Raw genomic sequence first — 18,439 nt, 5'->3', positions numbered from 1 at the left:
ACTAACCTGTACCCCCGTATATAGCCTAATTACTAACCTGTACCCCTGTATATAGCCTCATTACTAACCTGTACCCCTGAATATAGCCTCATTACTAACCTGTACCCCTGTATATAGCCTCATTACTAACCTGTACCCCTGTATATAGCCTCATTACTAACCTGTACCCCTGTATATAGCCTCATTACTAACCTGTACCCCTGTATATAGCCTCAATACTAACCTGTACCCCCGCACATTGACTCAGTACCAGTACCCCTGTATATAGCCTCATTACTAACCTGTACCCCTGAATATAGCCTCATTACTAACCAGTACCCCCTGTATATAGCCTCATTACTAACCTGTACCCCTGTATATAGCCTCATTACTAACCTGTACCCCTGAATATAGCCTCATTACTAACCAGTACCCCTGTATATAGCCTCATTACTAACCAGTACCCCTGTATATAGCCTCATTACTAACCAGTACCCCTGTATATAGCCTCATTACTAACCAGTACCCCTGTATATAGCCTCATTACTAACCTGTACCCCTGAATATAGCCTAATTACTAACCTGAACCCCTGTATATAGCCTAATTACTAACCTGTACCCCTGTATATAGCCTCATTACTAACCAGTACCCCTGTATATAGCCTCATTACTAACCTGTACCCCCCGCACATTGACTCAGTACCAGTACCCCTGTATATAGTCTCATTACTAACCTGTACCCCTGTATATAGCCTCATTACTAACCTGTACCCCTGTATATAGCCTCATTACTAACCTGTACCCCTGTATATAGCCTAATTACTAACCTGTACCCCCCGCACATTGACTCAGTACCAGTACCCCTGTATATAGCCTCATTACTAACCTGTACCCCTGTATATAGTCTCATTACTAACCTGTACCCCTGTATATAGCCTCATTACTAACCAGTACCCCTGTATATAGCCTAATTACTAACCTGTACCCCCCGCACATTGACTCAGTACCAGTACCCCTGTATATAGTCTCATTACTAACCTGTACCCCTGTATATAGCCTCATTACTAACCTGTACCCCTGTATATAGCCTCATTACTAACCTGTACCCCTGTATATAGCCTCATTACTAACCTGTACCCCTGTATATAGCCTAATTACTAACCTGTACCCCCCGCACATTGACTCAGTACCAGTACCCCTGTATATAGCCTCATTACTAACCTGTACCCCTGTATATAGCCTCATTACTAACCTGTACCCCTGTATATAGCCTCATTACTAACCTGTACCCCTGTATATAGCCTCATTACTAAACATGTACCCCTGAATATAGCCTCATTACTAACCTGTACCCCTGTATATAGCCTCATTACTAACCTGTACCCCTGTATATAGCCTAATTACTAACCTGTACCCCCCGCACATTGACTCAGTACCAGTACCCCTGTATATAGCCTCATTACTAACCTGTACCCCTGTATATAGCCTCATTACTAACCTGTACCCCTGTATATAGCCTCATTACTAACCTGTACCCCTGTATATAGCCTCATTACTAAACATGTACCCCTGAATATAGCCTCATTACTAACCTGTACCCCTGTATATAGCCACATTACTAACCTGTACCCCCGTATATAGCCTAATTACTAACCTGTACCCCTGTATATAGCCTCATTACTAACCTGTACCCCTGAATATAGCCTCATTACTAACCTGTACCCCTGTATATAGCCTCATTACTAACCTGTACCCCTGTATATAGCCTCATTACTAACCTGTACCCCTGTATATAGCCTCATTACTAACCTGTACCCCTGTATATAGCCTCATTACTAACCTGTACCCCCGCACATTGACTCAGTACCAGTACCCCTGTATATAGCCTCATTACTAACCTGTACCCCTGAACATAGCCTCATTACTAACCTGTACCCCTGAATATAGCCTCATTACTAACCTGTACCCCTGTATATAGCCTCATTACTAACCTGTACCCCTGTATATAGCCTCATTACTAACCTGTACCCCTGTATATAGCCTCATTACTAACCTGTACCCCTGTATATAGCCTCATTACTAACCTGTACCCCTGTATATAGCCTCATTACTAACCTGTACCCCTGTATATAGCCTCATTACTAACCTGTACCCCCGCACATTGACTCAGTACCAGTACCCCTGTATATAGCCTCATTACTAACCTGTACCCCTGAATATAGCCTCATTACTAACCTGTACCCCTGTATATAGCCTCATTACTAACCAGTACCCCTGTATATAGCCTCATTACTAACCTGTACCCCCTGTATATAGTCTCATTACTAACCTGTACCCTTGTATATAGCCTCATTACTAACCTGTACCCCTGTATATAGCCTCATTACTAACCTGTACCCCTGTATATAGCCTCAATACTAACCTGTACCCCATGTATATAGCCTCATTACTAACCTGTACCCCTGTATATAGCCTCATTACTAACCTGTACCCCTGTATATAGCCTCATTACTAACCTGTACCCCTGAATATAGCCTCATTACTAACCTGTACCCCTGAATATAGCCTCATTACTAACCTGTACCCCCGCACATTGACTCAGTACCAGTACCCCTGTATATAGCCTCATTACTAACCTGTACCCCTGAATATAGCCTCATTACTAACCTGTACCCCTGTATATAGCCTCATTACTAACCTGTACCCCTGTATATAGCCTCATTACTAACCTGTACCCCCGCACATTGACTCAGTACCAGTACCCCTGTATATAGCCTCATTACTAACCTGTACCCCTGAATATAGCCTCATTACTAACCTGTACCCCTGTATATAGCCTCATTACTAACCTGTACCCCTGAATATAGCCTCATTACTAACATGTACCCCTGTATATAGCCTCATTACTAACCAGTACCCCTGTATATAGCGTCATTACTAACCTGTACCCCTGAATATAGCCTCATTACTAACCTGTACCCCTGTATATAGCCTCATTACTAACCAGTACCCCTGTATATAGCCTCATTACTAACCAGTACCCCTGTATATAGCTCATTACTAACCTGTACCCCTGTATATAGCCTCATTACTAACCTGTACCCCTGTATATAGCCTCATTACTAACCTGTACCCCTGAATATAGCCTCATTACTAACCTGTACCCCTGTATATAGCCTCATTACTAACCTGTACCCCTGTATATAGCCTCATTACTAACCTGTACCCCTGTATATAGCCTTATTACTAACCTGTACCCCCGCACATTGACTCAGTACCAGTACCCCTGAATATAGCCTCATTACTAACCTGTACCCCTGAATATAGCCTCATTACTAACCTGTACCCCTGTATATAGCCTCATTACTAACCTGTACCCCCTTTATATAGTCTCATTACTAACCAGTACCCCTGTATATAGCCTCATTACTAACCTGTACCCCTGTATATAGCCTCATTACTAACCTGTACCCCTGAATATAGCCTAATTACTAAACATGTACCACTGAATATAGCCTCAATACTAACCTGTACCCCTGAATATAGCCTCAATACTAACCTGTACCCCTGAATATAGCCTCATTACTAACCTGTACCCCTGTATATAGCCACATTACTAACCTGTACCCCCATATATAGCCTAATTACTAACCTGTACCCCTGTATATAGCCTCATTACTAACCTGTACCCCTGTATATAGCCTCATTACTAAACATGTACCCCCTGTATATAGCCTCATTACTAACCTGTACCCCTGAATATAGCCTCATTACTAACCTGTACCCCTGTATATAGCCTCATTACTAACCTGTACCCCCTGTATATAGTCTCATTACTAACCAGTACCCCTGTATATAGCCTCATTACTAACCTGTACCCCTGTATATAGCCTCATTACTAACCTGTACCCCTGAATATAGCCTCATTACCAAACATGTACCACTGAATATAGCCTCAATACTAACCTGTACCCCTGAATATAGCCTCAATACTAACCTGTACCCCTGAATATAGCCTCATTACTAACCTGTACCCCTGTATATAGCCACATTACTAACCTGTACCCCCGTATATAGCCTAATTACTAACCTGTACCCCTGTATATAGCCTCATTACTAACCTGTACCCCTGTATATAGCCTCATTACTAAACATGTACCCCCTGTATATAGCCTCATTACTAACATGTACCCCCTGTATATAGCCTCATTACTAACATGTACCCCTGAATATAGCCTCATTACTAACCTGTACCCCTGTATATAGCCTCAATACTAACCTGTACCCCTGAATATAGCCTCAATACTAACCTGTACCCCTGAATATAGCCTCATTACTAACCTGTACCCCTGTATATAGCCACATTACTAACCTGTACCCCCGTATATAGCCTAATTACTAACCTGTACCCCTGTATATAGCCTCATTACTAACCTGTACGCCTGTATATAGCCTCATTACTAAACATGTACCCCCTGTATATAGCCTCATTACTAACATGTACCCCCTGTATATAGCCTCATTACTAACATGTACCCCTGTATATAGCCTCATTACTAACCAGTACCCCTGTATATAGCCTCATTACTAACCTGTACCCCTGTATATAGCCACATTACTAACCTGTACCCCTGTATATAGCCTCATTACTAACATGTACCCCTGAATATAGCCTCATTACTAACCTGTACCCCTGTATATAGCCTCATTACTAACCTGTACCCCTGTATATAGCCTCATTACTAACCTGTACCCCTGTATATAGCCTCATTACTAACCTGTACCCCTGTATATAGCCTCATTACTAACCTGTACCCCTGAATATAGCCTCATTACTAACCTGTACCCCTGTATATAGCCTCATTACTAACCAGTACCCCTGTATATAGCCTCATTACTAACCTGTACCCCTGTATATAGCCTCATTACTAACCTGTACCCCTGAATATAGCCTCATTACTAACCTGTACCCCTGTATATAGCCTCATTACTAACCTGTACCCCTGTATATAGCCTCATTACTAACCTGTACCCCTGAATATAGCCTCATTACTAACCTGTACCCCTGAATATAGCCTCATTACTAACCTGTACCCCTGTATATAGCCTCATTACTAACCTGTACCCCTGAATATAGCCTCATTACTAACCTGTACCCCTGTATATAGCCTCATTACTAACCAGTACCCCTGTATATAGCCTCATTACTAACCTGTACCCCCTGTATATAGCCTCATTACTAACCTGTACCCCTGAATATAGCCTCATTACTAACCTGTACCCCTGTATATAGCCTCATTACTAACCTGTACCCCTGTATATAGCCTCATTACTAACCTGTACCCCTGTATATAGCCTCATTACTAACCTGTACCCCTGAATATAGCCTCATTACTAACCTGTACCCCTGTATATAGCCTCATTACTAACCAGTACCCCTGTATATAGCCTCATTACTAACCTGTACCCCCTGTATATAGTCTCATTACTAACCTGTACCCTTGTATATAGCCTCATTACTAACCTGTACCCCTGTATATAGCCTCATTACTAACCTGTACCCCTGTATATAGCCTCAATACTAACCTGTACCCCATGTATATAGCCTCATTACTAACCTGTACCCCTGTATATAGCCTCATTACTAACCTGTACCCCTGTATATAGCCTCATTACTAACCTGTACCCCTGAATATAGCCTCATTACTAACCTGTACCCCTGAATATAGCCTCATTACTAACCTGTACCCCCGCACATTGACTCAGTACCAGTACCCCTGTATATAGCCTCATTACTAACCTGTACCCCTGAATATAGCCTCATTACTAACCTGTACCCCTGTATATAGCCTCATTACTAACCTGTACCCCTGTATATAGCCTCATTACTAACCTGTACCCCCGCACATTGACTCAGTACCAGTACCCCTGTATATAGCCTCATTACTAACCTGTACCCCTGAATATAGCCTCATTACTAACCTGTACCCCTGTATATAGCCTCATTACTAACCTGTACCCCTGAATATAGCCTCATTACTAACATGTACCCCTGTATATAGCCTCATTACTAACCAGTACCCCTGTATATAGCGTCATTACTAACCTGTACCCCTGAATATAGCCTCATTACTAACCTGTACCCCTGTATATAGCCTCATTACTAACCAGTACCCCTGTATATAGCCTCATTACTAACCAGTACCCCTGTATATAGCCTCATTACTAACCTGTACCCCTGTATATAGCCTCATTACTAACCTGTACCCCTGTATATAGCCTCATTACTAACCTGTACCCCTGAATATAGCCTCATTACTAACCTGTACCCCTGTATATAGCCTCATTACTAACCTGTACCCCTGTATATAGCCTCATTACTAACCTGTACCCCTGTATATAGCCTTATTACTAACCTGTACCCCCGCACATTGACTCAGTACCAGTACCCCTGAATATAGCCTCATTACTAACCTGTACCCCTGAATATAGCCTCATTACTAACCTGTACCCCTGTATATAGCCTCATTACTAACCTGTACCCCCTTTATATAGTCTCATTACTAACCAGTACCCCTGTATATAGCCTCATTACTAACCTGTACCCCTGTATATAGCCTCATTACTAACCTGTACCCCTGAATATAGCCTAATTACTAAACATGTACCACTGAATATAGCCTCAATACTAACCTGTACCCCTGAATATAGCCTCAATACTAACCTGTACCCCTGAATATAGCCTCATTACTAACCTGTACCCCTGTATATAGCCACATTACTAACCTGTACCCCCGTATATAGCCTAATTACTAACCTGTACCCCTGTATATAGCCTCATTACTAACCTGTACCCCTGTATATAGCCTCATTACTAAACATGTACCCCCTGTATATAGCCTCATTACTAACCTGTACCCCTGAATATAGCCTCATTACTAACCTGTACCCCTGTATATAGCCTCATTATTAACCTGTACCCCCTGTATATAGTCTCATTACTAACCAGTACCCCTGTATATAGCCTCATTACTAACCTGTACCCCTGTATATAGCCTCATTACTAACCTGTACCCCTGAATATAGCCTCATTACCAAACATGTACCACTGAATATAGCCTCAATACTAACCTGTACCCCTGAATATAGCCTCAATACTAACCTGTACCCCTGAATATAGCCTCATTACTAACCTGTACCCCTGTATATAGCCACATTACTAACCTGTACCCCCGTATATAGCCTCATTACTAACCTGTACCCCTGTATATAGCCTCATTACTAAACATGTACCCCCTGTATATAGCCTCATTACTAACATGTACCCCCTGTATATAGCCTCATTACTAACATGTACCCCTGAATATAGCCTCATTACTAACCTGTACCCCTGTATATAGCCTCAATACTAACCTGTACCCCTGAATATAGCCTCAATACTAACCTGTACCCCTGAATATAGCCTCATTACTAACCTGTACCCCTGTATATAGCCACATTACTAACCTGTACCCCCGTATATAGCCTAATTACTAACCTGTACCCCTGTATATAGCCTCATTACTAACCTGTACCCCTGTATATAGCCTCATTACTAAACATGTACCCCCTGTATATAGCCTCATTACTAACATGTACCCCCTGTATATAGCCTCATTACTAACATGTACCCCTGTATATAGCCTCATTACTAACCAGTACCCCTGTATATAGCCTCATTACTAACCTGTACCCCTGTATATAGCCACATTACTAACCTGTACCCCTGTATATAGCCTCATTACTAACATGTACCCCTGAATATAGCCTCATTACTAACCTGTACCCCTGTATATAGCCTCATTACTAACCTGTACCCCTGTATATAGCCTCATTACTAACCTGTACCCCCCGCACATTGACTCAGTATCAGTACCCCTGTATATAGCCTCATTACTAACCTGTAACACTGTATATAAGCTCATTACTAACCTGTACCCCTGAATATAGCCTCATTACTAACCTGTACCCCTGAATATAGCCTCATTACTAACCTGTACCCCTGTATATAGTCTCATTATTATCCTGTACCCCTGTATATAGCCTCATTACTAACAGGTACCCCTGTATATAGCCTCATTACTAACCAGTAACCCCTGAATATAGCCTCATTACTAACCTGTACCCCCTGTATATAGCCACATTACTAACCTGTACCCCCGTATATAGCCTAATTACTAACCTGTACCCCTGTATATAGCCTCATTACTAACATGTACCCCTGAATATAGCCTCATTACTAACCTGTACCCCTGTATATAGCCTCATTACTAACCTGTACCCCTGTATATAGCCTAATTACTAACCTGTACCCCTGTATATAGCCTCATTACTAACCTGTACCCCTGTATATAGCCTCATTACTAACCTGTACCCCCCGCACATTGACTCAGTATCAGTACCCCTGTATATAGCCTCATTACTAACAGGTACCCCCTGTATATAGCCACATTACTGACCTGTACCCCCTGTATATAGCCTCATTACTAACCTGTACCCCCTGTATATAGTCTCATTACTAACCAGTAACCCCTGAATATAGCCTCATTACTAACCTGTACCCCCTGTATATAGCCACATTACTAACCTGTACCCCCGTATATAGCCTAATTACTAACCTGTACCCCTGTATATAGCCTCATTACTAACATGTACCCCTGTATATAGCCTCATTACTAACCTGTACCCCTGTATATAGCCTCATTACTAACATGTACCCCTGAATATAGCCTCATTACTAACCTGTACCCCTGTATATAGCCTCATTACTAACCTGTACCCCTGTATATAGCCTCATTACTAACATGTACCCCTGTATATAGCCTCATTACTAACCTGTACCCCTGAATATAGCCTCATTACTAACCTGTACCCCTGTATATAGCCTAATTACTAACCTGTACCCCCGCACATTGACTCAGTACCAGTACCCCTGAATATAGTCTCATTACTAACCTGTACCCCTGTATATAGCCTCATTACTAACATGTACCCCTGAATATAGCCTCATTACTAACCTGTACCCCTGTATATAGCCTAATTACTAACCTGTACCCCCGCACATTGACTCAGTACCAGTACCCCTGAATATAGTCTCATTACTAACCTGTACCCCTGTATATAGCCTCATTACTAACCTGTACCCCTGTATATAGCCTCATTACTAACCTGTACCCCTGTATATAGCCTCATTACTAACCTGTACCCCTGTATATAGCCTCATTACTAACCTGTACCCCTGTATATAGCCTCATTACTAACCTGTACCCCTGTATATAGCCTCATTATTGTCATAGTTGTATTTATTTTTTTACTTTAGTTTATTCAGTAAATATTATCTTAACTCTATTTTCTTAAAACTGTATTGTTGGATAAGGGCTTGTAAGTAAGCATTTTACAGTAAGATCTACCTGTTGTATTTGGCTCATGTGACAAATAAAATTGGATTTGAGTTTACTGTGATCATTTGAAGTACCAAAAAGGGCCTCTAGATGTCTTGTGATAAATTACATATAAATTCTTTAAAGTTCAAAAATTCTGGTAGTTCCCAGTAACATTTGCAACCCTAGATCAGCGTGGAAACAGGGAGTTTGGTAGGGCCAGACTCACCCCAGATAGGAGCCACTGCTCACAGTGCTCATGAGGAATCCTCTCTCACTCTCCACCACCTTCTGAGAACACAGGCTAACCAGAGACGGGTAGTGCACACCTGGAGGTACAGATACACAGCTCTGTTAGTCAGCGCAGAAAGTCTCACACGTTAATACAGATTCTGTCTTTAGGAAAAATGACACAAAGTGGAAAACGGCAAAAGAAAAGCACCATTGTCTCAAATACGAAAGTGGTGTTGCCTGCAGAGTCAAACTCACGATTCATATCCTGACAGACGCGCTTCAAATCAACATTACATTTAATTGTAGATACGGGTCCTTTTTCAACAATGCAGAGTTAGAGATAAAAAATGTACAACATTTTGAATAGTGACACAAAAAATAAATACACAAAAATAACATGGCTATATACAGGGGCACGAGGTAATAACATGGCTATATACAGGGGCACGAGGTAATAACAAGGCTATAGACAGGGGCACGAGGTAATAACAAGGCTATATACAGGGGCACGAGGTAATAACAAGGCTATAGACAGGGGCACGAGGTAATAACATGGCTATAGACAGGGGCACGAGGTAATAACAAGGCTATATACAGGGGCACGAGGTAATAACATGGCTATATACAGGGGCACGAGGTAATAACAAGGCTATAGACGGGGCACGAGGTAATAACATGGCTATATACAGGGGCACGAGGTAATACCATGGCTATATACAGGGGCACGAGGTAATAACATGGCTATATACAGGGGCACGAGGTAATAACATGGCTATATACAGGGGCACGAGGTAATAACATGGCTATAGACAGGGGCACGAGGTAATAACAAGGCTATATACAGGGGCACGAGGTAATAACATGGCTATAGACAGGGGCACGAGGTAATAACAAGGCTATATACAGGGGCACGAGGTAATAACATGGCTATAGACAGGGGCACGAGGTAATAACAAGGCTATAGACAGGGGCACGAGGTAATAACATGGCTATATACAGGGGCACGAGGTAATAACATGGCTATATACAGGGGCACGAGGTAATAACATGGCTATAGACAGGGGCACGAGGTAATAACATGGCTATAGACAGGGGCACGAGGTAATAACATGGCTATAGACAGGGGCACGAGGTAATAACATGGCTATAGACAGGGGCACGAGGTAATAACATGGCTATATACAGGGGCACGAGGTAATAACATGGCTATAGACAGGGGCACGAGGTAATAACATGGCTATAGACAGGGGCACGAGGTAATAACATGGCTATAGACAGGGGCACGAGGTAATAACATGGCTATATACAGGGGCACGAGGTAATAACATGGCTATAGACAGGGGCACGAGGTAATAACATGGCTATAGACAGGGGCACGAGGTAATAACAAGGCTATATACAGGGGCACGAGGTAATAACATGGCTATAGACAGGGGCACGAGGTAATAACATGGCTATAGACAGGGGCACGAGGTAATAACATGGCTATAGACAGGGGCACGAGGTAATAACATGGCTATAGACAGGGGCACGAGGTAATAACATGGCTATAGACAGGGGCACGAGGTAATAACAAGGCTATAGACAGGGGCACGAGGTAATAACAAGGCTATAGACAGGGGCACGAGGTAATAACAAGGCTATAGACAGGGGCACGAGGTAATAACAAGGCTATAGACAGGGGCACGAGGTAATAACAAGGCTATATACAGGGGCACGAGGTAATACCATGGCTATAGACAGGGGCACGAGGTAATACCATGGCTATATACAGGGGCACGAGGTAATACCATGGCTATAGACAGGGGCACGAGGTAATACCATGGCTATATACAGGGGCACGAGGTAATAACAAGGCTATAGACAGGGGCACGAGGTAATAACAAGGCTATAGACAGGGGCACGAGGTAATAACAAGGCTATAGACAGGGGCACGAGGTAATAACAAGGCTATAGACAGGGGCACGAGGTAATACCATGGCTATATACAGGGGCACGAGGTAATACCATGGCTATATACAGGGGCACGAGGTAATACCATGGCTATATACAGGGGCACGAGGTAATACCATGGCTATATACAGGGGCACGAGGTAATACCATGGCTATATACAGGGGCACGAGGTAATACCATGGCTATATACAGGGGCACGAGGTAATACCATGGCTATATACAGGGGCACGAGGTAATAACATGGCTATATACAGGGGCACGAGGTAATAACATGGCTATATACAGGGGCACGAGGTAATAACATGTCTATATACAGGGGTACGAGGTAATAACATGGCTATATACAAGGAGTATCAGTACAGAGTCAATATACAGGGGTACGAGGTAATAACATGGCTATATACAGGGAGTACCAGTACAGAGTCAATGTGCAGGGGTACGAGGTAATAACATGGTTATTTACAGGGGTACGAGGTAATAATATGACTATATACAGGGAGTGCACGTCCCAGACGTGCACAATGGGATTGACTGACATTCCTGTCTTGCAGGAATTCACACACAGAACGAGCAGTATGGCTGGTGGCATTGTCATGCTGTAGGGTCATGTCAGGATGAGCCTGCAGGAAGGGTACCACATGAGGGAGGAGGATGTCTTCCCTGTAACGCACAGCATTAAGATTACCTGCAATGACAACAAGCTCAGTCCAATGATGCTGTGAAACACCGCCCCAGAACATGACAGACCCTCTACCTCCAAATCAATCCTGCTCCACAGTACAGGCCTTGGTGTAACGCTCATTCCTTTGATGACAAACGTGAATCCGACCATCATCCCTGGTGAGACAAAACCGCGACTCGTCAGTGAAGAGCACTTTTTGCCAGTCCTGTCTGGTCCAGTGACGGTGGGTTGGTGCCCATAGGCGACGTTGTTGCCGGTGATGTCTGGTGAGGACCTGCCTTACAACAGGCCTATAAGCCCCCAGTCCTGCTAATAGCACATCCTGCTGCGCTTGTGAAAAACTAATACAACGATAGCGTGCTGGACTTCGGGCTACAATGTTGAGGGTTCGAAACCTGCTCCCTGCTTGTTTCATTACATTATTATGCCGGTCTCAGAGCAAATAGCCTGGATTGTTACTCCCATCTTGTTCCTCACGTTATTATCTGCCTGAGTGGGTCGCTTGTGGGCGTGCTGGTAGGATGTACTGTTTTTTTTCTGTATATATGAATAACAAATCAGCCTTTAACTAGTTAAATCATGTTTCTAGTCTATTGCATAGTTACAATGTGTAACCATTGATGTCCCAGGACCAGTAGTGGTAAACACTGTTGAAGTGGATAATTGTAATACATCATTCAGAGGCGTTTGATACACCTGGTATTGGATAGGACGGGGAAATAAAATAAAAAATAAAATCGCTAAAGACCAAAGTTCCTATATGAACTTTATGACGGAAAAACATGCTCAATCGTTTGTCTCTCCATTAGCTGACATATTCCTCTCAATTGTACATGTTTTGCTTGTCTTGTTATGACGTTATAATGACTTCCACCGTAATGTTTTGTCAGCCATCTTGGCTCTCTGTGGTCACTAAAGATCCAACGGCACTCAAGGGGTTAATTAACCCCCGTGTCCTGGCTAAAGTCACAATTTGGTCTTCATACTGTACCATCATGGCCACCTAATCATCCTCAGTTTACAATTGGCTCATTCCCCCCTGTAACTATTCCCCAGGTCGTGGCTATAAATGAGAATGTGTTTTCAGTCAACTTACCTGGTAAAACAAGGGTTAAATGAAAAAATAAATAAAAAAAGTAGGAAATGCGAACAGTTATACCTCAGGAGGAAGCAATAAAGTCAAACTTCAACCCCAGAGGCCACAGGCTATGTCGTTCTGAAGGTGAGACCATTGTTTGTTTATTCAGGACAGAGAAACTATTTGACTGGTTTTGTCCAGTAATTGACTCTTAACCAGAAACCAGTTCTCTCGGTTTGGGCAGTTGCTTGTCCCTTCCCCATGTGGCTCTCGTTATAATTACAGCATATATATATATAGCATACATATATACATATATAGGACATAATAGGGTGTCATTTGAGATGGAGCAGAGCTGTTCATTGGCTCCCAGTGACCTCTGACCTTGCAGCAGCCCCATCAGGAAGCGGGCCAGCGTCATGGAGAAGATGGGCTGAGAGCAGAAGTGGGCCAGGACGGGCGTGAAGGCTGTCATCGCCCCCCAGGCCGCCGCAGACAGCAGGAGCACCTTCTCACCTCCAACCCTGAAGGGAATAGATAACATAATAGTGTTACTGCAACAACATGCACTCTCCTGACAACTTTATTATAATGACTATACACTCTCACCTCCAACCCTGAGGGGAATAGATAACATAGTGTTACTGCAACAACATGCACTCTCCTGACAACTTTATTATAATGACTATACACTCTCACCTCCAACCCTGAGGGGAATAGATAACATAGTGTTACTGCAACAACATGCACTCTCCAGACAACTTTATTATAATGACTATACACTCTCACCTCCAACCCTGAGGGGAATAGATAACATAGTGTTACTGCAACAACATGCACTCTCCTGACAACTTTATTATAATGACTATACACTCTCACCTCCAACCCTGAGGGGAATAGATAACATAGTGTTACTGCAACAACATGCACTCTCCAGACAACTTTATTATAATGACTATACACTCTCACCTCCAACCCTGAGGGGAATAGATAACATAGTGTTACTGCAACAACATGCACTCTCCAGACAACTTTATTATAATGACTATACACTCTCACCTCCAACCCTGAAGGGAATAGATAACATAGTGTTACTGCAACAACATGCACTCTCCAGACAACTTTATTATAATGACTATACACTCTCACCTCCAACCCTGAAGGGAATAGATAACATAGTGTTACTGCAACAACATGCACTCTCCAGACAACTTTATTATAATGACTATACACTCTCACCTCCAACCCTGAAGGGAATAGATAACATAGTGTTACTGCAACAACATGCACTCTCCAGACAACTTTATTATAATGACTATACACTCTCACCTCCAACCCTGAGGGGAATAGATAACATAGTGTTACTGCAACAACATGCACTCTCCAGACAACTTTATTATAATGACTATACACTCTCACCTCCAACCCTGAGGGGAATAGATAACATAGTGTTACTGCAACAACATGCACTCTCCTGACAACTTTATTATAATGACTATACACTCTCACCTCCAACCCTGAAGGGAATAGATAACATAGTGTTACTGCAACAACATGCACTCTCCAGACAACTTTATTATAATGACTATACACTCTCACCTCCAACCCTGAGGGGAATAGATAACATAGTGTTACTGCAACAACATGCACTCTCCAGACAACTTTATTATAATGACTATACACTCTCACCTCCAACCCTGAAGGGAATAGATAACATAGTGTTACTGCAACAACATGCACTCTCCAGACAACTTTATTATAATGACTATACACTCTCACCTCCAACCCTGAGGGGAATAGATAACATAGTGTTACTGCAACAACATGCACTCTCCAGACAACTTTATTATAATGACTATACACTCTCACCTCCAACCCTGAAGGGAATAGATAACATAGTGTTACTGCAACAACATGCACTCTCCAGACAACTTTATTATAATGACTATACACTCTCACCTCCAACCCTGAAGGGAATAGATAACATAGTGTTACTGCAACAACATGCACTCTCCAGACAACTTTATTATAATGACTATACACTCTCACCTCCAACCCTGAGGGGAATAGATAACATAGTGTTACTGCAACAACATGCACTCTCCAGACAACTTTATTATAATGACTATACACTCTCACCTCCAACCCTGAAGGGAATAGATAACATAGTGTTACTGCAACAACATGCACTCTCCAGACAACTTTATTATAATGACTATACACTCTCACCTCCAACCCTGAGGGGAATAGATAACATAGTGTTACTGCAACAACATGCACTCTCCAGACAACTTTATTATAATGACTATACACTCTCACCTCCAACCCTGAAGGGAATAGATAACATAGTGTTACTGCAACAACATGCACTCTCCAGACAACTTTATTATAATGACTATACACTCTCACCTTCAACCCTGAGGGGAATAGATAACATAGTGTTACTGCAACAACATGCACTCTCCAGACAACTTTATTATAATGACTATACACTCTCACCTCCAACCCTGAAGGGAATAGATAACATAGTGTTACTGCAACAACATGCACTCTCCAGTCAACTTTATTATAATGACTATACACTCTCACCTCCAACCCTGAGGGGAATAGATAACATAGTGTTACTGCAACAACATGCACTCTCCAGACAACTTTATTATAATGACTATACACTCTCACCTCCAACCCTGAAGGGAATAGATAACATAGTGTTACTGCAACAACATGCACTCTCCAGACAACTTTATTATAATGACTATACACTCTCACCTCCAACCCTGAAGGGAATAGATAACATAGTGTTACTGCAACAACATGCACTCTCCAGACAACTTTATTATAATGACTATACACTCTCACCTCCAACCCTGAGGGGAATAGATAACATAGTGTTACTGCAACAACATGCACTCTCCAGACAACTTTATTATAATGACTATACACTCTCACCTCCAACCCTGAAGGGAATAGATAACATAGTGTTACTGCAACAACATGCACTCTCCAGACAACTTTATTATAATGACTATACACTCTCACCTCCAACCCTGAGGGGAATAGATAACATAGTGTTACTGCAACAACATGCACTCTCCAGACAACTTTATTATAATGACTATACACTCTCACCTCCAACCCTGAAGGGAATAGATAACATAGTGTTACTGCAACAACATGCACTCTCCAGACAACTTTATTATAATGACTATACACTCTCACCTTCAACCCTGAAGGGAATAGATAGTCATCCTCTTAATCTACAACCCGAAGGAAAGACACAGTACTGTAACCAGATAATAACAATTACGCATCTCTCAATAGTACAACATGTATTTTGTCATCTAACCTGCTTCATTTGCACTATTCATAACAACATGTATACATGAAACCAAGTGATCCAGTTGGTCTCCAACAATTAGCTTTCACCTATTCTGTTGTCAGAACAATGCAAACGAAAAAAAAGGAGACAAGGAGGCTACTTCCCATTATCAGCTACCCATTTCCTGGGTGCTTCCTCTAATATCTGAAAGGATTGAAAATCAGAATCATATTATAATAGCTTCAGGTGTTTGGCCAAATCTAAACTGTTTCAGTGGAGTTAAGACCGTTTCACTTCATTGATTTTGGGGGGAGGAGTTGAGAGCAGAGGCTTCTGAACTGTGAACGCTCGATTACTTATTACCTCCGTTGGCAAGATGTAAGATGACCCTAAACATCGCCTGCCATGTGAAGAAACAGAGAATCATTAAATACCTGTTAGTCTGCAGTCACTTAAACACCGGCACAAGGGCTGTGCACTCCTCAAACAACACACAGTATAATACTAACGGTCACATAATGCCCTTCAAATTCCACTCCTTACTCAAGGTTTATCTTGTATCCCTTTCAGACCAAAATCCCACAAATTTACCAGAACCTCAATTAAAAAACAGCCTTTTCATATTTCTGAAAAGAGTTCTCCAAAAAAAATGAAGGTATTCATTTTTCCTGCATTTTCACAGACCCTGTAACCAAAATACAGGAATTGGGTCTGTGTGAATGATTCTCTGCTTTTTTTGCAGGTAAATTCATTGATAACTTCTATTGTTTAACACCTCCTTAATTTGAACTGCAAACAGACCCCATGTTCAAACAACAACCCCCAACCCTCCCAAATTGCCAGTTACGACCTGATACATACAGTGCATTCGGGAAAGTATTCAGACCCCTTGACTTTTTCCACATTTTGTTACCTTACAGCCTCATTCTAAAATGGATAGATTTAAAAGTCCCCACCCCCCCTCAAATCTACACACAATTCCCCATAATAACAAAGACAAACAGGTTGAGAATTTCTTGCAATTTTTATTTATTTATTTATTTTTTATAAAAAATGAAATATGACATTTACATAAGTATTCAGACACTTTACTCATTACATTGTTGAAGCATCTTTGGCCGCGATTACAGCCTCAACGCTTCTTGGGTATGACGCTACAAGCTTGGCACACCTGTATTTGGGGAGTTTCTTCCATTCTTCTCTGCAGATCCTCTCAAGCTCTGTCAGGTTGGATGGGGAGTGTTGCTGCACAGCTATTTTCAGGTCTCTTTGGAGATGTTCGATCGGGTTCAAGTCCGGGCTCTGGCTGGACCACGCAAGGACATTCAGAGACTTGTCCCGAAGCCACTCCTGCAGTGTCTTGGCTGTGTGATTAGGGTCGTGGTCCTGTTGGAAGGTGAACCTTTGCCCCAGTCTGAAGTCCTGAGTGTTCTGGAGCAGGTTTTCATAAAGTATCTCCCTTTACTTTTCCCTGTTCATCTTTCCTTCGATCCTGACTATTCTCCCAGTCCCTGCCAATGAAAAACATCCTCGCAGCATGATGCTGCCATCAGCATGCTTCACCGAAGGGATGGTGCCAGGTTTCCTTCAGACTTGACGCTCAGGCCAAAGAGCACAACATTGGTTTCATCAGACCAGAGAATCTTGTTTATCATGGTCTGAGAGTCTTTAGATGCCTTTTGGCAAACTCCAAGTGGGATGTTATGTGCCTTTTACTGAGGAGTGGTTTCCGTCTGGCCACTCTACCATAAAGGCCTGAATGGTGGAGTGCTGC

General features: G+C 42.3%; 1 protein-coding gene across 3 annotated transcripts in view; it reads right to left on the bottom strand.

Annotated features, from left to right (window-relative positions):
* Positions 1–18,439, bottom strand: part of LOC135559078 (voltage-gated purine nucleotide uniporter SLC17A9-like) — a 60,386-nt gene that overhangs the window by 35,717 nt on the left and 6,230 nt on the right. For all 3 annotated transcript variants that reach the window (XM_064993442.1, XM_064993440.1, XM_064993441.1), the window contains 2 exons: positions 13,731–13,870; positions 9,628–9,727 (listed from right to left, as the gene is read on the bottom strand). In XM_064993442.1, coding sequence (XP_064849514.1) covers positions 9,628–9,727; positions 13,731–13,870 — 240 coding nt within the window. The remainder of the gene's footprint in view (positions 1–9,627; positions 9,728–13,730; positions 13,871–18,439) is intronic.

Source organism: Oncorhynchus masou, chromosome 17 (genome assembly GCF_036934945.1).
Source record: "Oncorhynchus masou masou isolate Uvic2021 chromosome 17, UVic_Omas_1.1, whole genome shotgun sequence".
Classification (NCBI taxonomy): Eukaryota; Metazoa; Chordata; class Actinopteri; order Salmoniformes; family Salmonidae; genus Oncorhynchus; species Oncorhynchus masou.
This window is presented reverse-complemented; position numbering and strand designations above follow the sequence as displayed.